Source organism: Nestor notabilis, unplaced genomic scaffold (genome assembly GCF_000696875.1).
Source record: "Nestor notabilis isolate BGI_N333 unplaced genomic scaffold, ASM69687v1 scaffold8497, whole genome shotgun sequence".
Lineage (NCBI taxonomy): Eukaryota > Metazoa > Chordata > Aves > Psittaciformes > Psittacidae > Nestor > Nestor notabilis.
The window spans coordinates 1-22,734 of NW_009936022.1; the positions used below are offsets into that span (position 1 = coordinate 1).

The window sequence follows — 22,734 nt, forward strand, 5'->3', positions numbered from 1 at the left end:
ATGAGGCTGAGGCGTCCGCGGGCGCTGACATGGCTTCGCAGAAGAAACTTGGTGCCAGCGCTTGTGAAATGAGCGATGGAGGGAGGTCCAGGGTGAATGAAGAACGTAACGTGCTCGGCTTGTAACAGTTAAACCGAGGAAAGCTTTTAGTGGGAAACGGGATGATACAGTTCTCTAAAGTTCTCTTAAAGCGGCTAAAGTTTCATACTGGCAATTACTGCTCTGTGCAGAGTAGTTTTTTCCCTCTGTGTGGAAAGAAAAACCAGTCGAGGTTACAAGTGGTTAAGCTTTACACAGGGAAAAATAGTTTGGTTGGATTATATTCAGAATCCAGTGCGTGTGTGTATGCTTTTGACAGGCCTGTGATGCTCCTGATGCAGATAATGCCTATAAATAAATTATTTTGGAATATTTCTGTCCAGGACTGATGTAAGATATTGAACAACAGCCTTTGTGGAAAAAATGTCCTACTGTACCAAAGAGAGAGCTTGTTCAGGTATGTCTGTTACGGATTTACCATCTGCTTCAGGAGCCTTGTCGAGATAAACCAGCTGACTCTAAGTGTTCTTGATCTGATTAACTTCTGCACTGATGATGGTGCTTCTGTCTGATCTACTCAGCCTTATCTAGAAAACTCAGCTTGCTTGGACCAAGATGCTATCGTGAACACTGAGAGAAGGTGTCTTAGGATCTTAGAAAAATAACTCTGTGAAAGCCAGAACATTTTTATTTCTATCATCACGATGAGGGTTCAGTGATGTTGGAACATCCACAGGTAACTTTGTTTTGCTCCCATTTGAGCCTAGTTTGCAGTGATTGCAGGGAGCTAATCCAGGTGTGTTGGCTGGGAAGAGAGGTCTCATTTTCTTCTTGTAACTCTTTAACTGTGTGTGCAGCCTTTAGAAGACCTTGGTAGGGAGGGCTGTGCCCATTGCAGACAGTAGAAAGTCACACAACCACTGACATCGTCCACGGTCTTCAAGTTTTAGTGGGTTGGTGGAGAGAAATTTATCAGTTACAGATGTGGAGCTGGTACAGAAGGAGGGAAGCTTTGATGATTGGTTTTCAATGGAACTTGAGATGTGATTGAGTTTGTTCTAACTATAAAATGTGTGAAAAGACCATCGGGAGACCGTAGTGTGTGGTGTGGCACACCATTTTTTTAATGCTTAGTTGCTAAGATCAGTTTTTTCCTCAGTGTAATTAAGAGGGTGAGAAACATGGCAGGAAGATGAGAAGCAAAACGAGAAGATAAACAATTTATTCTGATGGGATTTTCTTCACCAGTTTAAGGAAAGATGATTGTGGAAACTTGGTGGTTTTGTAGTTAAGCCAAAATGCCCTTGTAAAAGTTTCCTGGAGTACAGTCCTATGTGTCATTACTTGTTGGCTTACCTTTTTGGATGTGAATTTTTACACCTCCAACCTTTTTGTTAGAGCTGGGTGTGAAAAGTAATGGTTTTGGAATCTTCCTTTGTGAGCTGGGAAAGCGCCCCAGCAAGGGTTTGACTTTTTGTCTCTTTGGGAGCATTCCTTGATGGATTTTTCCTCCCCTAATCCTGTTATTCTTCAATGTGTGTAGCTCCATCTCACTTCATTGGGACTGTGGCTCTGTGGCTGTCTTGTGAATAGATTGTGTTCCTTGTCTATTTCCCACACTTGGGAAATCACTTACTCACTTAATGATCTAACGGCATAGTTAAAACAACACGCCACTAGGCTTAAAGCTAGTTTTTGTTCTGTCACACGGATTTACTGTGTGGTGTTGGAAGGAGATAACTTCGTGTTGGAGGGTTTTTTTTCCTGCTATAGTAGTGATTGTGATACTCTGAGAAGCAGTTACAGCTGTAGGGGAATGCAGAAATGCAAGTGCTTTTAAATCATTATTAAATAAAACTTAGGTAACCTCAGCTACTTTTGAGTTGCACTGTTACTTCTCTGCTTCATCTTGAAAAGCACCAAGTACAAGTGCTCAATGGCAGTCTTAAACTGAGTTGAAAAACCCCCCAAACAACGAAACAAAACCAGAACCCCAAACAGCCACCAAAAAACCCCCAACACCTCAAAACCAAAGGGGAAATAACCCAACCAAAAGAGAAACCCCCAACTCAGAACCCCCAGAGCAGCAAGCACAGGATGCATATTTGGCATGCGCAGAGAAAGCTGTGGTGGGGTTGGCTTTTTGTGTTGTTTTTCAAGGAGAAACCCAAAATGTTAGAGCCTGTTTTCCATCATCTAATTTTATGATAGTATATGTATCTTCTGAACTTGTTTTGGCATTGGGTAGCTTGTGTTTGCAAGTGAAGTGTTGGGAAGGGAGAAGGAAGGACACTATTGCACCATCTCTTAGTTAGAATGAAGCTAAATATGATTGCTTGTACCTGGTGAGAAATATGGACATTTTTTGCCACATTGAACATTGATCTGTGTGTCAGCTTTATTAGATAAACCCGACTGATTCCTTTGCATTGTTTCTCTCAAAATAAGAGTTGCATGGGTTTAAATTCCTTAAAACCTCAAACAAGTTCCGTACAGTTCTCTCAAAAGATATATAAAGCTTTTAAAGGGAAGAAAGTTTTGTTTGGGTTTTTTTTTGTTTGTTTTTGGGGGGTGGGAACTTCTGTTTTTCTTTGTTTGTTTTTAGGGGATTTCAAATCATGTAAGAATTAAAAAAAAAAAAAAAAGGAAGGGAATCTATTTGAAGTTGTAGTTGAAATTTGCATCAGCTTTCAGAGAGGCTGGTGTGGACACTGACTTATGGAATTATGGAGCAGCATGTTTGACACGATAAGGGGGAAAGGCATTTCCACTATTCCTGAGGCTTTTTATGAGAAGACAGAAAGGAAAGGGAAATGCTGATGAATGATATTTACGTTGCTGCTTTAGTATTCCTGGCTCGGGAGTCTGTAGTGAAGCCCTCTCTTTTTGGTAGGGTGAAATCTGAGGTATGTGTGTGCAAACCCAGCCAGTTCTCACATTCCCCTCTGTCTTCTGTGAGCTGGATCACTCTGCTCCACACGGCCATGGCCTGTGATGATGGAGAAGAATCATTAGCTGTATTTCTTGAAGGCTTTGCTTCCATTCAGACTTTCCTCCTTCTAGAGAATCTGCTATTAATGCAATAAGTAATTCTATGATACCCTCTACTTAAGTGTGTCTAATAAATTTAGCTGATTAGCACCCTGGTGTGATGAGGAGTTATTAGTAGCAGCCATCTGTAAAATGGAGGTAAAGCCTCCGAGTTCAATTGACAGAACTTAAATAGGGAATGGAGATCAGTGTTGTGATTTACCACCTATATTTCCAGCCCTTGCATTGGCCTTCTCTACTCTGTGTGCTTGCTCACATGTAAAACCTCTGTGCAGCTCACCAGACACTTGAAATTCTACTTTGGGTTTCATAAAAGCATGATTTTAGAAATGTTAATGGAGGAAACTGGTCACTGTGGAGTGTGGTTTGGTGTCTGAATGAGAGTCATGAACATTGGACACCAACTAAAGTGTGAAATGTATGGTATAAAGTAGCAAAGCTGTGGTTCCCTGCGTAAGTTTCTCAACCCCTTTCAGTCCAAAGGCTGTCTGACTTGTTACCAGGGGAAAAACCCCTAAAATAAGAAAGTATTACGCAGTGTTTTCATAGTTGTTTCCTTTTACAACCAAACAGAACTAAGGCTGTGCTTTGAATGCTTCTTTAAACTTTTATTTCTTACCTTGTTGTCCTCTTGTTTGCATACATATGCAGACATATATTCTTTTTAACTTTTATATCAAATTGTTTTCAGTTATCCCAGGCCACTTCCTGGTGTCTTACTGGCAACAGATTGAGAAACTGCTATAGGGAGAGCCCAGCTTGCACAAAACAAGCTGATTTGTATTTTGTCTGCTTCCATGAGTTCCAGGGGGCCATTCCATACCTCATTTCTGTATTCACTTGCTACTCCATGTATATAAACTTTGCTAGATAATGATCTGCTGAAACCAAAGGGAATGCTTTCCAAACTAGCTGTTCTCCAGCAGAGAGTGCGTGATGGGAAGCATTAAGTGTTTTGTTACAGTGCATGTAAATCCTTTTACTGGTTGAACACAGGAGCTCATACCAATGAGTTCCCACTATTATCCACCATTCCTGGCCAGGGCTCCTGAGACTGTTCCTGAATTGACTCTTTAGTGAGTAGGATGAAAATGGGCTGAAGAATAGCTTCAGTATATATTGCTCTGCAGGGTTAGTGTTAATGCTGCAATTAAGTGTTTTCTGAAACAGGTTAACAGCTGTTCCAAAGTCATCTTGTTGTGTTCTCAGACCAGTGTTTGAGGCTGTAAGTTCACTCCAAGTAGCTGTCTTGGTGATATGGAACATGCTGAGATTACTAATTAAACAGTAGTTATTCACCCTTGTTTGTATGGTTGTCTGATTTGTATGATTTCACACATTTAGACAAGGGTGAGATCTAAAGAAGCTACAGAATGTTTCAGGAAGAACCCACTGATAAAAAGAAGGTATTTCCTGTAGGTGAGTTTTTAGAAGGCAAATTTAGAGAATAACTTGATGAAAATTGGCAAAGTATTACAAATGAAAAGAGCCACATGAGTGGCTTGACAGAGGAATGCCTGGGTCACTCTGTGGGGCTTCGCTCTGTAGTGTCTTACAGGGTAATGCGTGTTCAGGTCGTTGTAAAGAACCGGAGAGGCCTCAGCATCGATTTGGCTGATCATGCTGCAGGCTCTAGGACTTAGAGATGAGACACCGAAGGATTCATGATTCATCCTATAAATCTTTTCTCCAATGCCTATCTGTTGCCACTAGGACTTTCAGTAGTTCACTGGAGAGTGCTGAGCCCCAGATTAGGGAACAGTTTGTGCCATGAAAACCCAGCTTTGCTGGTTGACCAGCAGAAAGATAGAAACAAGGAGAGCGGATCGGTAGGCAGGAGTGTTGTGTTAGTACAGGTTGACCCTGCTCCCAGGGAAGTAGGTGGGCTGCAGTTTTGGGTAGCCGCTCTCTGGGAGGCAAGCTTGCAGTGACTGCACGTGGTTTAGCATCACACAGGACCGTGGAATTCTGTGTGAGTGTGCGTGCATTGGAGCAACAAAATCTCCCGTGTCGGGTTGCATTTTGCTGATGTGTCTTGAGCAATTAAACCCATGAATTACAAGGGTGTGCGCCCAGAGAACCGCTGCTCTGGAGAGCAAGGCTGTCTCCTGCTTCCCGTAGTTCTTCATGGGTGTATTTTTGACACAGTGTGGTTCATCATACCTTGCTGCCCTGCGAAAGGTCAGGTGGACAAAGGGGTTTCTACACTAGCAAGTATTTTGCCTTGCTGTCTGTGTTCTGAATGTTCTTTCCTCCTTTCCTTCTCATTTCAGCACCTATCTACAAAGTGGCTGTACAGATGTATTAGTGCTTTATCCAGCAGTATCCCATGTCAACACTGAATTAGCTTACGTTATCTTACCACACATTTCTGGCAGGTAGCTGGAACTTTTCAGCTTTTCATATGTAACCCCTATGTAGGTGGGGTTGGTAGGTGATACATGAGTCTGCTAAAGCAGAGGTGTTAAGACTTGCTTCTCTGAGTCATGTTAACAGGAATCTGAAGCCTGATGGGACACGTGGGATAAGGTCATTTGTCCTGGATTTGGTTTGGTTTCCTAAAGCTGTTTTATGGAACAAAGAATGAAGCGTCTGTTCTGAAGCTGTGTATCCAAGGAATTGGAGATTACCTGTTTTCCCCTATTTATCAGGGCCTAGAGCACATGAAGAAACAGGTGGGAAATCCATTCAAGAGGAGGTCAAGGCTTTCAAGTTAAGGATATGAGTTCTTATCTTCCCTAAGTTAGTCTCTTACGTAGTTCAAAAAGTTGACAACTGTATCAAAGCTTAAAGAAATGGTTCTTGCTTCTGTTGTGTTACAGTCTTTTTGTGTCTCAGAATTGCAGACATGTTTAAGAAGGGGTATATCTCTTGTACAATGGCAGGGGAGGGATGATTAAGCTGCCTGGCATGTCTGGGTGACTTTCATCAGTGGATTTGACTTGCTTTGTAAAAGAGCTTGCTCGCTGTGTCCCTCTTGAACAGACATATGCAGAGAGGAAGCAACCCACATGTTCCGGGCTAGAGAACAGAACTCAGGTGTGGGTTGAATAGATTCCAGGGATATAACCACGTTTTTCATTCTCTCATGTATGAAATGGGCAGGGGAAAAGGACTGCTTTGAAAAACAATGTAAGCTTAGTATATGGTCACAAATGTGCAGTTATGAAGTCAAATTGAGCTAGTGGGCTGCAGTCAGTCATTCGATAAGGGAGCAGTACTCTGAATCACCATCTTTGCTGCTGCTTTGATGTAGTTTGTCCTCCAGAGCCATATTCTTAAAAGCATCTTTTTTTCATTTTTGCATCTGTCTGGGTATCAGAATCTCTTTGTCCAAAGCCATCCAGCTATGGCTGAATTCACTGTCAAAAGCCATTTGGTTTTTAACTACAAGCAGTGGAATAGGTATATTTGAAGGATTTTGCCAGAGATTGCTGTGGCTGAGGAATTGTAAGGTTGGTAGCCCTTCCTGGGGACCTTTTTCCCTTGCTCTTGAACTTCAGCATACTGCCATAGTAAATTATTGTAGTTCACACCCACTTTAGCCTACTGTCATAGGGTTTAGTAAGAAATCTGTCATACAAAGTGTCTCCTTCCTTTGTAATGACATGTAAAATTAATGTATGAAATTTCTGCAGCGCAGTAAAATCGCACGTTTTCTTTCCTTCCATGAGTTGTTCTAGGCAGGATCCAAAAGTGCTGAGCTAGGCTTTCGTTCATTTTGCCAGATCCTGCTGTGGTGGGAGCTGGACAGACAGGAAATGCAGGCCTCTTAGCTGATTCACAGAACAAATTTGGCCTGTGATTCTTCTTTTGCTTAGTAGAGATGTCTTTCTGGCTCGGTGTAATTGGTGGTGCTCCTGGGTGTTGTGAAGAGGGAGGTACCAGTGTCTTGAACGTGTGTGAAGTGGCATAGCCTCCTCGGGGAGTGGCTTGCCTGTTGCTCTGGTGGTGTTGCACCACTGTTGGGAGCAGCAAGGGCACAGAGTATTTTAAGGCAGCTTCTTTTACATTATCTTATCAGGTCTACTGGACTGTTGTTTTTTTTCCTTTTTGTCTTTTAGATTTGGCAAAGCCTCCAGTAAATGAACCGAGGGAACCGGAACAGTTCCTAATGCAAGCGCCCCAGGGAAATCCACTGCTGCTTTCCCACACCCTACAAGAGCTATTGAGCAAGGACAGTGTTCAGGTGGAGCTTATACCTGAGAAGAAGGGCCTTTTTCTGAAACATGTGGAATACGAGGTTTCCAGCAAGGTAATGTGACCAAGCATTGGTCTTAGTGACTGTGTTCTCTTCATGTCTGTGCAGTTGCTGTTGGCAAAGTCTTGGCTTGATAGATGTGTTGGGTGATGCTGGTTTTGAGTAGGCCAGTTGTGTGGGCTTCCTTTTAATGCAATAGTATTATGCTTTCTTGAACTGGGCTTCTACAGTATGGAGCATCTTCTAACTGAGGTCTGGTGGATGCTCTGCTCATTTACTCACGTGAAACCCGAGCTCTGTACAAAAGCAGATGTAGAACATTGAAAACTGAATGTTTTTGTAATGGATTGGTGTAGGCAACTGGGAAGGTCAAACTCTTTTGAGCTAGTGAAGAAATCATATTGGCAGTGCTAAACTGAAATCCCTTATAGACAGATAAGGTACTGCAAATCCTTCTGCAGAGGCCAGGCTGCTTCCAGTTTCCTTGTCCCGATGCTGACCTGTGGGTTCCTCTCCTGGTGTAAGAGAAGATTGAAAATGATGTAGTTTTTCCTATTTATAGAGCAGGCAGTGAAATGGCTCTTGTGTGTTTTTTCCAAGAAGGAAATCTGTCCTTTTCAAAGCAGACCACGAGCAATTCGCATCTCCCAGGCCACCAAGATGTCAGTTATTGAGTAGTGCTCATGCTGCTGTAGTCACTTGTACATATTCGGTGCCACATTTGGGTCACTTGTCTGCAGTGATGTTTGGGGCTTTCCGTGTTTTAAAGTGACATCTGTAAGTCTGACAGAGGCTGTTGTGAGGGGAAGGGAGCAGATTCACTCACAGTGGCTGCTTCTGTGGCTTTTTGGGACTCAGTATTTATTTTTGCCTGTGATTTCAGGGCACAGGACTCGGTGTCTCTGGTGGTGTCTCTACATTTTAAGTTCAGGGAACTCATTATCAATTCCTTTCAATTGCTGTCACCTTTCCTGCAGTTCTATCTGTAGAATGGTACTTTGTCAGAAAGCAGCATAGCTTGGCCCTGAGCTGCAGCTAAGATCTGTAATGCAAAACATCAGATTCCAAAGCAGAGGGAGGCCCTGGGAGATGTGTCTGTTGGGCTGCAGTTCTGTGCCTCATTGCCTTATTTTTGATGAAGCACAGTGCCACAGTGAGTGGTGGGTGATGTGCAATGCAAATGCAGTGAGAATGAGTATGGTGGTGTGTAGTCTTTTTTATTAGCTGCTATAATAGTTGAATTTGTAGTAATGGGGGGGGGGTTGTGGGCTTTTCATTGTTTTTACAAGGGTTTCTGCCTCTTAAATGTCTTGTTCTAGCTGCTGCCTCACTGCTTTTGGAATGAAACCCCAGTTTCTTTGGCATCTTCTACATATCGATCTAAGAAATGCAGAGCAAGGGACTGTAAGCTTTTAAAGGAACTTTCAATCTTATTTATAGATCTAACATCAGTGAGAGGTCTCTCTCTTGTGAGGTTCACTTAAAACATCAGTCATTTTGGGCTAATACTTCACGTTATCCAGGACTGTTTTGCCACTTCTGGGTTTGAAACTGATTTAGAGTAAGTTCCTAAGAGCTGGAATTCAGGGACTTGCAGTACTGCAAGAGCTCTCTAGAGCACTTTAAAAGTGTCAGCACTGTTTCTAAATGTTCTGTCTAATTTGGAAGAGCAGGCATTTGAGGGAGCAATGGCATGGAATCACAGCAGATTTAGGGATATGTGTAAGTTCTTGGGAAACCTCTTCCTTTTCATTTTGGAGTCTCTTTCATCTTGTGTGTGAATGAAATCTGACTTGTTTTTTAACTGGAAATCTTATTCTCAAAAGGACTGCATGTGGGGAACCAGGCTGGACACCAGGTGCCCACCAAAGCTGCTCTATCCCTCCCCTCCTCAGCTGGACAGGGGAAAGAGAATAGGACAAAAGGCTTGTGGGTTTAGAGGAGGACAGGGAGAGATCACCACCAGTTACTGTCACAGGCAAAACAGACTCGACTTGGGGAAATTAGTGTATTTTATTAGCAATCACATGAGAGTAGGATAATGGGAAATAAAACTAAAGACACCTTCCCCCTACCCCTTCCTTCTCCCCCTTTTCCTTCCTTCTTACCTTCACTCCAGATTTTCTCTGTCTCCTCCTACCTTGTTCATGATGTTGTCTCTGCTGCTCCATCCTCCTCAGGGGAGGGTTCTTCACATTCTTCCCCTGCTCCACTGTGGGGTCTCTCCCATGGGAGACAATTCTCCACAAACTCCTATGATTGAATCCTTCCCATGGGCTTCGGTTCTCATGAACTGCTCCAGTGTGGGCCCCCGTGGGTCACAGTTCCTGCCAGCAAACCTGCTCCAGTGTGGGCTCCTCTCTCCATGGGGCCACAGGTCCTGCCAGGAGCCTGCTCCAGCACAGGCTTCCCATGGGATCACAGCCTCCTTTCAGCATCCCCTTGCTCCAGCATTGTGTCCTCTCTGGGCCACAGGTGAATATCTGCTCTCCATGGACCTCCATGGGCTGCAGGTGGATATTTGCTCCACTGTGGTCCTCCATGGGCTGCAAACAGACTGCCTGCCCTACCATGGGCTGCAGGGAATGAATGTCTGCTTCAGTGCCTGGAGCACCTCCTCCCCTCCTTCCTCACTGACCTTGGTGTCTGCAGAGCTGTTCCTCTCACATACCCTCGCTCCTCTTTGTGGCAGTTATCACTGTGCAGCAGCTTTTTTCCCCTTCTTAAATGTGTTATTCCAGAGATGCTTTTACTGTTGGTGATGGGCTCAGCCTTGGTAGGTCCGTCTTGGATCCGGCTGCATTGGCTCTGTTGGACACAGGGGAAGCTTCTGGCAGCTTCTCACAGAAGCCACCCCTGTACCAAAACCTTGCCAGGCAAACCCAACACACTGCAGTTAGAAGAATGCCATCTCTATTCATAATTGAAAGGTCACAGCTTTTGGAGTCTTCTCCCTCCTTCCCACCACAAGGCCTCTGAAGAGAAGAAATAGGTAATTTCTGGAGTCTCTGGATGTGATTTCTTTCTTCCTTTTGTTTTTAGTGCAGCTGATAGCCAAAAAACCTCACATGGAAATGCTGCTGATTGTCTTTCTGTATATTGATTTATTCTCCTCCTTAATTGCAGAGGTTCAAATGCTCAGTCTACAGGCGATACAATGATTTCGTGGTGTTCCATGAGATGCTGCTGCAGAAGTTCCCATATCGGATGGTGCCGGCACTTCCACCAAAGAGGATGCTGGGAGGTAAACCTGGATCTTTCTTGTGACTGGAGGGGTCATGGTGCCAGTGTGATCAAGGTGATACTGTTAAAAATAAATGATGATAACATCAAAAGTCTTTGCTTCTACTTGGCTCAGAAAACAACTTAGAGGTTGTAATACACAACTTTGAGGTGTGAATTATTGCCATCCTAGGAATTCCCTAATTCTTTATTGTGAGGGTGCTGAGGCACTGGCACAGGGTGCCCAGAGAAGCTGTGGCTGCCCCATCCCTGGCAGTGCTCAAGGCCAGGTTGGACACAGGGGCTTGGAGCAACCTGCTCTAGTGGAAGGTGTCCCTGCCCGTGGCAGGGGTTGGAGCTGGATGAGCTTTAAAGTCCCTCCCAACCCAAACCAGTCTGGGATTCTATGATGTGCGTAGGATAAGCAGAGGCTAAAAGCTGAGACTGAAATCAGCGTGTCAGTTCACTGAAGTGTATTTTAGCTGTTAGAATAGTAACCAACAGAGCATCCCAAGATTGAAAGCATATCAAAGCTCCTTCAGGCCCTTTTTTCACTAACCTGAAATATTGGCACTGGTTTTCAACTTTTATGGTTTCAAATGTTGCTTAACATTTGAAATCCTATCTTGTTTTATATAGATATAAAATCCTATCTTGTTATATACTTTATCTGTGAAAGAACAAGCTTTTCACTGCTGTGTTTCCTGCCCATGCTGCTAACCTTACTGTGTTTCACTATGTCATTTATTTCAGTCAGGGAGTCAGTGTATTGCTACAGTAAAGAGGATTTGATAAACAGTGAGCAGAGCAGGTGGATAGTGAACTGGAACAAAGCAAAGTAATAGTGCTGAAAAGCTTCAGTGGTCATAGATTCTCATGATGGGATGTAAATTGTGAAGACCTTTCTTTTGGGGTTGCAAAAACCCGTCTGTTGAATTTGACCTGATTCAGTGTTCTCAGCCAGAATTTCCACTTCATGCAGCACCTGTAAGAGAAGTGACCTTCTCTGATTAATCTCAGTATGCTTGAAAGAAGCCTCCAATATATCTCATTTGTCAGTGACTGTTATTTCCTTGTGTTCCTGGGGTGTTGATATCTCTGTGTGCTCACCGGTGAATTGCCTTTCACAGATGTATGTTCAAGACAAAATGGATAGGATTAGTTCCAAATCTGCTGGAATACAGTCCTAATACAGTCCTTTAGCCCAGTAATTCTGCATATAGAAAAGCTATGTAAGTGGTCTTAACAGAAACTACAAACAGGAAAAAGGAAATGGAATGGGTCATTCCTGTTTCTGAGCAGGTTAATGGGTTAATGGAATTGCAGGACACAGGATTTGATGGATTAGCATCGATGTGCAACTCTTGCAACCTCCTTAGTCCCAGGGCGGGTGGGCAAAGCTATGTGCTTTTTATACTTAGTCTGCTCCTCTACTAAGTTATACTCTTGTTTTCATGATGGTCTACTTCCATCTATGTGTCAGATGAAGGAAGATTGATCCTTTGCTCATTTTGGAGGATTGCAGCAAACTGAGGCAGATCATATAGAAAGTATGTAGATGACTCCAGAAAATCTCCACGTAGGCTAAAGCATGAACAAAGCAAGATCTGCAGCTCTAATGACAGGAAAAAACATTTGATGAGTAATACTGTACTAAGGATCATTTTAGAGAGTCCGTCCAGTCAGCAAACTCCCAACTTAAAACTGAGGCAAAAGAGTAATACCCTTTCGTGTTACGAGAGTGTTGTCATGGATAAGAGCATTCCTTTAACTTCATTCCATGCTGCTTTCTTTTCCTTCAATCTTATTTTAGTTTAAATTTTCTTCTTTCCTGAAAAACTCCAGGAACTTTAATTTACTGCCTCACTGCAGTATTGCCAGAGTGAAATTCTTCCTGTCTCAGGAAGGCAAGTGGAACTTTTCTTAGTTTCACAAGAGAGGACTCTGGATGGATGTACTGCAGATTGCTGTGCAGGTCTTCCAAAGTAGTCTCTAACATTTGCATGAAAAAGATGGGTACTGATCTTGAACAAGCAACCTTAAAAACAACCAACCAACCCTTTCCTTCCTCTTCCAAACCTTTATTCTCCCGCTAGCTCCAAAATGTTAACAGTGTGCAGGAGGACAGGCGATCACTTTGCAAGTGGCTGTGATCTTGGCAGTGCTTTGTGCTGTGTTTCCCTGGAGCACCAGACAGACTGAGATCCCCTCTGGGGACCAGCTGTGGAGTTGATTCAGAAGAAGAAGAATCTTTGTATGCACAGGCTTCAGGCTTTAAACTTGGTTGTTTATCCTGCTTACCTGACCCACCCAGTGGAAATAGGCACACATAGATACACGCTGGATTTCACTAAGATGTAAAGAACCACTTGAAGGAATATTTCTTATGATGGTCAATCCAAAAGATCTCTTGTAGGAAGCTGACAGATAAGTAGCCCAGAGCCTTGGGTGACCTGGTCTAGTGGAAGGTGTCCCTGCCCATGGCAGGGAACTACATGATCTTAAGGTCCTTTCCAAACCAAACCATTCTATGATTTTAAGTAACCATTCTTTGGGTCTCTTGCAGTGTTATTGAGCAAGGGTTATAAGTACAAGGAAGTTACTGGCCTGAGTGTTTTCTTTTTTCTCTTCCTGAGCAGCTGTACCCTGTGGTGCATTAATTGAAATGTAATGTTCTTCCTGTAGCTGATCGTGAGTTCATAGAGTCGAGGAGGAGAGCGCTGAAGCGGTTCATAAATCTGGTGGCTCGACATCCCCCTTTCTCAGAAGATGTGCTCTTGAAGCTCTTTCTGTCCTTCAGTGGCTCAGTGAGTACTTGTAGCAATGGTCTTGAGTCTGCATATCTTCCTGTAGCTGCTTCGCTGGGCAGAGCTCAGAATTGCTGTTGACTTACACATTGTTGCTCCCTGTGATGAGAAGAATTTTCACTCACTAGGTATTTCTGCAGCTGGGAAGTAGAAGGTAATTTCACTCAATAGCAGGCATACAGCTTTCTGAAAATAACTGTTCTTAGGGGAATACATATTATGTGTCTCCTTAAACCTAACCTGCATAAAGCTGTGTCTGCTAAGTTGTGCCTTTGTATTGCAATGTATCTGAGACCCGTGTGAACTGCTTGTGCATTACGTAGTTCTTTCATGCTCATTTATTTTCTGTATCTTCTCCAGGATGTACAGAATAAACTAAGAGAGTTGGTTCAGGGAGTAGGAGACGAATTTATGACCTGCAGATTAGCTACCCAGGCCAAGGTATGTATATGAATTTCTTGCAATGTATTATTTTGGCTTAAATGACTCTCTTCAGGTAGATCAGTTGTGGCATTTGAGAGATGAAGATCTTAGGTAGGAGAGAGTTGTTCCCGAAGTTTGGAGGACTTCTAAGCTTGTAATTTATCCAATAGATCAAATAAGTACTTGACTCTTAAGGACCTGGTATTTCAGCAAAGTGCTGGTTCATGAATATGATAAAGATTAAACAATAAATCCTGCTCACAACATGTTTCTCTGTAATTGTACTTGCTTAACAAACTAATACACATACTGCACAATTTAAAAGCTAATATGTAGTTTGACATCATTTCCATGTGTTCACGCCCTTGTTCTTTCTGTTGCCTTCTCCCTTTGAGTAACTTGGACTGCTACAGAGAAGTTAGATCTAAGTTTTCCATATATCTCTTTATCCCAGTGATTAGTGCTATGGCAAGTTTTAACCATGCATTCCCTGTGTTGATTGAGCAATTTTAAAGCAAGTTGTTGCTCAGGTTCCTGCAGTGCTAGCAGAAGGTTTTGCAACTGGAGCTTAATTCAGTGATACACAGGTCAAAAAGAGCTGAACTTTCAGCATGCTGGACTTTGCCAGGCTAGCAGTTACCAGCAGTGTCAGAGCAGAACCTGTGAGCCTGAAACCTCACAAACCCTGTTTTGACTGAGCAGCAGAACTGCAGATTTTTGCCGACTCCATCTGCACTGGTGTTTGATTCAGAGGAAGAAGAATCTTTGTATGCCCAGGCTTCAGGCCTTAGACTTGGTTGTTTATCCTGCTTACCTGACCCACCCAGTGGATATAAGCACATGTAGATACATGCTGGATTTCACTACGATGTAAAGAACCACTTGAAGGAATATTTGTTATGATGGTCAGTCTGAAAGATATGTTACAGGGAGCTGACAGATGATAAATAACCATTCTTTGGGTCTCTTGCAGTGCTATTTAGCAAGGGTTGTAAGTACAAGGCAGTATTCTCTTTCTGCCTCTAAAAAAGGGGGGGGTTCGGATAATATCCGACTTGGACACCTAAATTGTGAAGCTGATCTCTTCAGGGCTGTTACAACACGGCACAAGAGCGCTAGCACAAGAGGGAAACCCGTCCCTATCTGCTGTGTGGTGTGCCCACAGTTACTGAATGTGAATGTGCCTCCAATCTGTCCACAAGTGATCTCTCTTGGGCTTTTCCAGGACTTCCTCCCAGCTGACATCCAGGCCCAGTTTGCTGCCAGCAGAGAGCTCATCAGAAATATTTATAATAGCTTTTATAAGCTGCGGGACCGGGCGGAGAGGATAGCTTCTCGAGCCATTGATAATGCCTCAGATCTCCTTATATTTGGAAAGGAGCTAAGGTAGGCTGGGAGGAAGGGGACTTGCTTATGTGATCGTTTCTCCTGTTGTTTCAGAACTCGGCTTTTGTATAGTTTATCTGCAAGTGGTCTGGTAAGAATGGGTATTTCAGTGCTGTAGGTCATTATAAAACTTCTCCTACTCTAAAAGAAGAAAATGAATGTGTTCCACTAAGGTTGCATTCCATAGAGCAAGAGAAAAGAAAATACCTTGACATTCAGGTAGTGGTTTGGTTGCCTTTTCCCCCAGTATAAACACAGATTGTGCAGTAGTAGCTCAGCACTGCAAACTACCTGCATAGGTTTGAAACTCTGAACTCTCTGCAAGTAAGTGTATCTACTTAGTGGAATTTGTCTCCTAGAGTTGAATACTACTTCTTTCCTCTTAGTGCTTTGGGCTCAGACACTACGCCGCTTCCTTCCTGGGCTGCTTTGAATAACAGCACATGGGGGACTCTGAAACAAGCCTTGAAGGGTCTGTCTGTTGAGTTTGCACTTCTGGCAGATAAGGCTGTGCAGCAGGTGAGTTCTTTTAATTTTCCTTTTCTATGAAGGAGGTGCATTGCTGCCGATAGTTTCATCTTGAATCATGAGCACTGTTGACATAAGCACTTAAAGAGTTAAGAGGGAGACTGTAGTCCAAACTCCATCCTGAGCCACAAGCCTGCTTGTTCAAGCTTGAATGAAAAAGCTGGACTGTGTTTAAATGGGGAAAAATACAATGGGCAAGGGAAGGGATGGAAAAGCTGCTTTCTGGTGTAATTTCAAATGGTTACTGGACAATTGAAGTTGTACTACTACACTGAGCCGTCCAAACGCCCTGCATTCTGTCATATTAATGTGCTGCAGAGCATCCAAAAGAACTTAGTTCTGAATCAAATTTTGACATTTTAAGTACTTAAACATTACATGGAGTCATTCAGACAAAAGCATCATATTGCTCTAAGTGTGCAGTGTGGTAATGACTGTCAGAATAACGTGAGAACATGACAGTCTGGGAAGGAAAAGGGAGTTTTATCTTCCCTTCTCTTCATCTTCCCTTCTCTTCATCTCGTTGTGTTAAGATACTCAGCATGCTTTTATAGATCAGTTAGACCAGGTGTTTTTCTCCAGAGAGCTCTATTGATACAGGAAGAAAAGGCAGTATTTGATAAAGTAAAAAAACAAGTAATGAAATTTGGCTTGGTGTCTCATCTCTGCCTTGTGATGCATGAACTATTAGGGGGAACATGCAGGTATTTATACCGTTAATGGATTAGTAGTTACCTTGAGAGAAAGGAAGATGAAAGATTGGAGGAATCTGCAAGAGCAAGGAATTCCAGGCAGAGAGAGCTGAAAGGATTGACACAGGACTATGAAACTAACTCCTCTTGTTACAATGATCAGTCAGTTGGAAAAGCTGTGCCTGCTCCAGTCAGATCTTTGTCCTGCATAGCAGAGACTAAACACTCCAGTGCCATCTGAAAGAGTTTTTGATGTGGTTGTGTAAGCATTGGTGTGCCCTGGAGAATGCAGTGGAAGGCCTGCGTGCTGTAAGGGTGTGAAGAACTGTGATGGTAGTTCTTGCCAGGCTCGCATAAAATGTGCTTTTTCCTTGTTTTCTAGGGTAAACAGGAAGAGAATGATGTGGTGGAGAAGCTGAACCTTTTCCTGGATTTACTCCAGTCCTATAAAGTGAGCTCTGCTGTTCTTGTGCCAATGAGAAAGTTGTTTAGAGCAAGTTTGTGCTCTTCAGTGGGTGTAACGCCAACTGAATGGAAAACTGTCTGGGAGGCCAGTTCAGAGGCAAACTGGGCATCTGGCAGAGGGAGGGGAGTGGCTGTTGGCCATAGCTGGCTCTGTAGCCCTACAGATCAGCTCATCTTGTGATGAGAACTTGCCAAACAGCAAACCCTGCAAGGAACTGAAAACTACAACTGCTTGAACTATACAGATCAGTCATCATCTTCCCAGATTTGGCTGCTTTTGGGTCAGAGCAGTGAATTGAACTGCTACTGGTTTCGTCATGGAGACACAAGTTCAGTTACAAATGAATTTTTGTTAAAATTAATCTTTCAGTCAAAGACACTTTTTTCTTAGAAGCATCTACTGACACTGTTTGTGGCAGCCTCTCCTGACATTCCCAGGCCTGAACTGGAAAAGGAGACTGGCAAGCTCTTACCACGGTTAATGGCCAGCACTTTATATTGAGGAGGGCATGAAAGGTGAGAGACCTGATAAGATCCAAAATGTTGGCAGAAGTGATGCTCCAGATTGCCTCTTAAACTGACTCAGACAGTTTTGGTTCTTGGGTTCTTAGCTGCCAACATCTTTTGACCCTCTTGAAAACAAAGAAACACAAATCTGCAGCATAGAAATCACCTAAAGCATCACCATAATATGTTTGTGTTCCTCCTGTGCTTGGCTTGCCTGCTCGCTGTCTCTTAGCTTCCACTAAGTACCTGTTTATCCCTTTTCTCATGCAGGACCTGTGTGAAAGACATGAGAAGGGGGTATTGCACAAGCACCAGCGAGCACTGCATAAGTACAGCATGATGAAGAAGCAGATGATGAGTGCCACTGTGCAGAACAAGGAACCCGAATCGGTGGAGCAGTTGGAGTCTCGGATTGTGGAGGTAGGGCAGATGCCTGGGAGAGCAAAGGCTTGTCCTGGACTCTATAATGGTGCTGCTCTGTGCCCAGTCACTTTTGCAGAAAGCCATTAGACTGACAGGGGTAACCTGTACTTTGGGTAATTTGAGTTACCTGCTGTGCTATATGGAAAACACCTTTGTTTTCCTCAGTGCTTATTACCGGCTCTTTGGTAACATGTTATTTGCAGGAGCTCTGGAAAGCAAGAGTCTGCATGATGGTAAGTGCAGTTTGTGTCATAGAATCATAGGATGGTTTGGGTTGGAAAGGACCTTAAGACCATCTAGTTCCAACCCCCTGCCGTGGGCAGGGACACCTCACCTTAGACCGTGTCACCCAAGGCTCTGTCCAACCTGGCCTTGAACACTGCCAGGGATGGAGCATTTGCCACTTCTCTGGGCAACCTGTTCCAGTGCCTCACCACCCTCACAGCAAAGAACTTCTTCCTTGTATCTAACCTGAACTTCCCCTGTTTAAGTTTATACTTATTCCCCCTTGTCCTATTGCTACAATCCCTGATGAAGAGTCACTCTCTGGCATCCTTGTAGGCCCCCTTCAGATATTGGAAGGCTGCTCCAAGGTCTAATCAAATGGGTCCAGGAACTGCTTTTTTAGGTTTTTGGTATGTGTTTGAATTGCTGGTATGATGAGGAATGCTGTTCTCTCCTTCTGCAAGTGGACCTCCTTGGTACCCTCTTCCTGGCAATGTGTTTCACTGAGGTCCTCTTATTTCAGCAAGAAAACGCTATCCTAACCATGGAGCTGCGGAATTACTTCTCCCTGTATTGCCTGCATCAGGAGACACAGCTCATCCACATTTATCTGCCTCTCACATCTCACATTTTGGGGGCCTTTGTCAACTCCCAGATCCAGGGTCACAAAGAGGTGAGTTCTTCTGGACTGCATTTGTCTTCCCAAAAGATGAATGAGGATTTGAATGTGTTTGTTTTCACCTGTGGATCCTCTCATCATCTGTCCAGCTGGGCTCTTTCATAACTCCTTAAGCAGTTACTAAGGGCTTCCCAGTTTGGGGTGAGGGTCCAGGCTGGCCTCTAACCCCTCTAAAGACTTCATCTTCTTGCAGCAAACCGCCGTGGGTTTCTTTCTTTCTTCTCTCATCTGCAGAAGTTGAGGAAGACCTGACCAACTGGCTATTCTGTAATGAATGCTGTGTGTTTGCTAGATGAATCTGTTTTCTGTTGTGTTACACGGAAATTACATGACAAGGAGCAATTTCCTTGGTTTTGCTCTAAATCCAAGAGCTCCCTTTTGTTAACCCTAAATTGTGACCCTCAGCATTCCCCACATACAGACTTTCTTGCATTTGTTATATTAAAGAAGTCTCTTCTCCTTCAGCTCCCTCCCTTCCTTCAGGGAAGGAATTTGACCCAAGTATGGGAAATCTCCCTTCCATGCATGCTCAGAGAGCTGTGTTATAGCACTAGTCAAAAAGGGGCAACCTGGGCCCACTGGACTTCCCCAAAGTACTTCAGCAAGTGTGTGTTGTGCTTTGGAGTACCCTGAAAGTGCTGCTGAAATAGAACGTGGTGAGATGATGACCTGCCGTGTGGTAATGGGAGTGTTCTCTCCTTTCCCACTCCCAGATGAGTAAAGTTTGGAATGAATTGAAGCCGAAGTTGAGCTGCCTCTTCGTGGGATCCAGCAACATGCCAACTCCACCATTGTCACCTCCAGAGGGAAACTTCTTCTCCAATTAATGCTCTGAGCATCTCGCATGGAGCAAGAAGTGCGATCAACGAAGGGGTGGGACCTCTACCTCCAGATGTTAGAATGAATCCTCCAAACAGCTATTTTTATTTTGTAATACTGCTGCTTTGAGCTGCTCTCTGATTAAGACAGACTGGATGTGGGGCAGAACATATGGATATAGAGACAATCTCTTCATTTTGAAATGCTCTGGGGCAGAGCTGATGTTCGTTTTCTTGCAGACACTCTTCATGGGGTCAGGACGTGACCCGGTGCAGTGAGTGCTGCAGTGTTGTTGCTGATGCCTCTGCATCTTGTACTAACAGTCCTCCAGTAATGATTATGTGCACACGTGCTGACCCATCTCTGAAGTGCTGAGATGAACAAGAGATCTGAAGCACTTGCTTGTAGTAGAGATGGTTTGCCTTTTAAGCTGGAGAGGGCCTGTGTTAGGGACATACATGCATAAGAAAAGCTGAAAGCCATCCCTCATCCCATTGGATTTGATTTCTCACTGCTAGACCTTAGCACAAGATACATGGATGAAGTGGTTGGGGTGGGGCTCTGTGCTGCTGGGGGAGCAGGATTGTCCCTGTGGAGCTGAGCAGGCTGTTGTGTCCTGTGTTCACCACTGCAGGGCACCCTGGGGACTTGCTCATCTCTTTCAGTTTGGGGCCAAAGACAACCGGGTTCAGGAACTCAGAGGAATTTGCCTGGTGTAAATGAGGAAGTAATAGAATAAAAGACTCCTTCATTGCAAACCACTCGTACTACCCGAGCAGAACAGCTACAAGGTACCTCGGTTATTGTCTTCTGGAGGTTCTGACATCCATCTTGAGTAGCTGTTTAGAACTGGTGGAGAGCTGCTGACCCGAAGGCTGGTGTTTTCCTTGGTCTAATATCAGATGCAGTATCCTGTTGCACCAGCAGGCTGGGACGTGATGCTGATAAAGTTCGTTAGCAAAAAATCAGTATTTATCAGGATGTTACTGTCATTCTTTTTATTTCTGGCTGTGGGTAGCACTGGAGTGTGTTTGTGAAGGAGGGAAGACAATTAAGGGACAGTTCTCTCTCAGAATAGCACAGTCCTTGGTAAGAGGGTTTTCAGAATGGTTTGTGATGAGGGACCAAACATTCTCTATGTTTTACTTTGTTTCTCTGGTGACTTTCCCTCATGAGGCCAAGGGGAGGGGCAGGAGACCTTGCGTGCCACAGAATCATATGTTTCCTCAGGGGAAATGTGCATATCCTCCAGAAAAACTGATCACTGAGGAAACTGCAAATGTGTGCAGCAAAACTCAGCGTGAACAGGACTCCCCTGAACCTGGCTTCTGTGGGGTCAAAATAGCTGCCAAAGGGGGATTTGAGGCTTGGCTTCTTAGTGTTTTCTTTGAGTGGATAAAAAGCATGTTACCAAGGGTGAGTGCTCACTCTCAAACTGGAACCGTTGTAGGATTTCCCACTGGGGAATGTCCCTGTTAGTAGGGAATAGATTTAAATCCTCCAAACACAAAAGCTTTCTTTTTAATTTAGTAAGTTCAATGCAACATGATGTTCTTCCTAGTCCAAGTGGAAATTATGGGTTAGTTTCTTTAGCTAGGAGTGAGATAGTAAGTTTCTTGCCCAGTTCCATGAGCATTACACACATCCCTCAAAATGTAAAGTGCTCTTAAGTGGATGAATTTCTTGTGTGTTGGGCCTTAAGGAGTGTGTAGGGTGTCCTGTTTAACAACAGCTCAGAATTAAGAGCTTTTTAGAGCAATTCAAATGTTAACTCTCCCCTCAGTCTCTCCTCCTGTGTATTAGCCATGACCAACCAGACAGGGTTAATACTTGCTCCTGAAGATTTCCACAGTGGTGCAGCAGAGCCAGAGCAAACTGTTTGGGAAGGGAAACATTTGTGCAGTTCAGGAATGAAGAAGACACTATCTCAAGACTGGCACAGGTTTTTCTGCTTGACCTTGTCTTGATTAGGAAGATGTTTGTGGTTGAAGTGTGGAAAGCATGTTGCTGTAATTTTAAATGCTCTTTGCTCCCAGCATCTGTAGAAGGTGCTGGCTGGTGACAGCCTGTCGTTTGCTTAGTCTCTGAACCTTGTTTAGCCTCGTTTGCCGGATGTGGTGAACAGGCAGATTGAGAAAATACCATGTTTTGGGGCAAGAGCTGATATCTAGATGGTGGATCTTCTGTGTAACTTGTCTGGCTGGGGTAGATGACAGGGCTGTGTTCCACAGGAGCACTTGCTAAGTATTGGCCTGAATGGAACTTTGCATTTCTCACTTTTATCTGAAGTTACAATTTTGGATTTTATTTAAAAACAAAACAAAAAAAGAAAACACAAAATACCCCGAATGTCAAACCCACATTTGGGCTTTAGACTAACTCCTCTTTTCCTGTTCTCCTTCAAAGCAGGAATTCTGCAGTCCAAAAGCAGTGACTGTAATGATGATAAATACAGACCACATGACCTGTAAAGAAACTGGAATTATGTTGTTTGGAGGAAATCCCCATTCTTCCATGCTCACCTCTTTGAGGGGAGCAGTTTTGGGGGTGGGTTTCCTTGGCTGGGTTTTACTCTGTTCACCTACTGTTTTGAGAACAGAGGCCTGGTATTCTCAAAGCTGATACAGCTAATGGCACTTTCAGAGTTTCTCTCGTACTGGACTGTCAAGCTTCTGTCTCATTCCTAAATACATGCCTACACTATTTCATAACAGCCCTTAATTTGCAAGCCATATTTTTGGGAGACTGGTCAGTGTGCAGATAGCACTGTTACGTTTACCTCAATACATGAGGGCTTTCCTTACTGTATTTGTTCTGTTTAGTTCATGGATCTGCCAGGCTTGGGGAGCAGCACAAGTACAGCTTCCTTCCTGTAGAGGAATGCAGCAGCGAGTCAGTGAAGGTGACTTTGGTTGTTTTATCTCCCCACATCAGTGTAGGAGAATCAGTTCTAGTTACCTCCGTGCTCTTGCCTTCTGCAGCAAGCAGCCCAGCTATACACAAGGGTGGGAACAAGACTTAATGGAGTTGGTTCCATTGCTGGTAGCTGGGTAGATTGCACTAAACACTAATCAAACCAGAAGACTAATTGATGCCTGTCCAAGGACTGATGCTCCTGTAAGATGTAGCGCCAAAGAGTTAATGTGCCTTCTTGAGTGGAAGCTTTCTGTGTGTTGCTGGAGGTCACAGGGACTTTCATGTGTTCAACACAGGGATGGTAGAAAAGGCCTCCAAAGTTCCTGTCAGTGTTTCTGTCAAGCCTGTTGT

At 43.8% G+C, this 22,734-nt stretch overlaps 1 protein-coding gene across 1 annotated transcript; it reads left to right on the forward strand.

Moving 5' to 3' along the window:
- The first annotated feature begins 462 nt into the window (after nucleotides 1–462).
- SNX8 (sorting nexin 8) lies at nucleotides 463–19,562 on the forward strand. The gene is made up of 11 exons (XM_010018129.1): nucleotides 463–496; nucleotides 7,155–7,345; nucleotides 10,418–10,535; nucleotides 13,199–13,320; nucleotides 13,681–13,761; nucleotides 14,969–15,129; nucleotides 15,516–15,648; nucleotides 16,732–16,800; nucleotides 17,592–17,741; nucleotides 18,493–18,642; nucleotides 19,362–19,562. The coding sequence occupies exons 1-11, from the start codon at nucleotides 463–465 to the stop codon at nucleotides 19,473–19,475; spliced, it is 1,323 nt and encodes a 440-aa protein (XP_010016431.1). The 3' UTR covers nucleotides 19,476–19,562.
- Nucleotides 19,563–22,734: the final 3,172 nt, after the last annotated feature.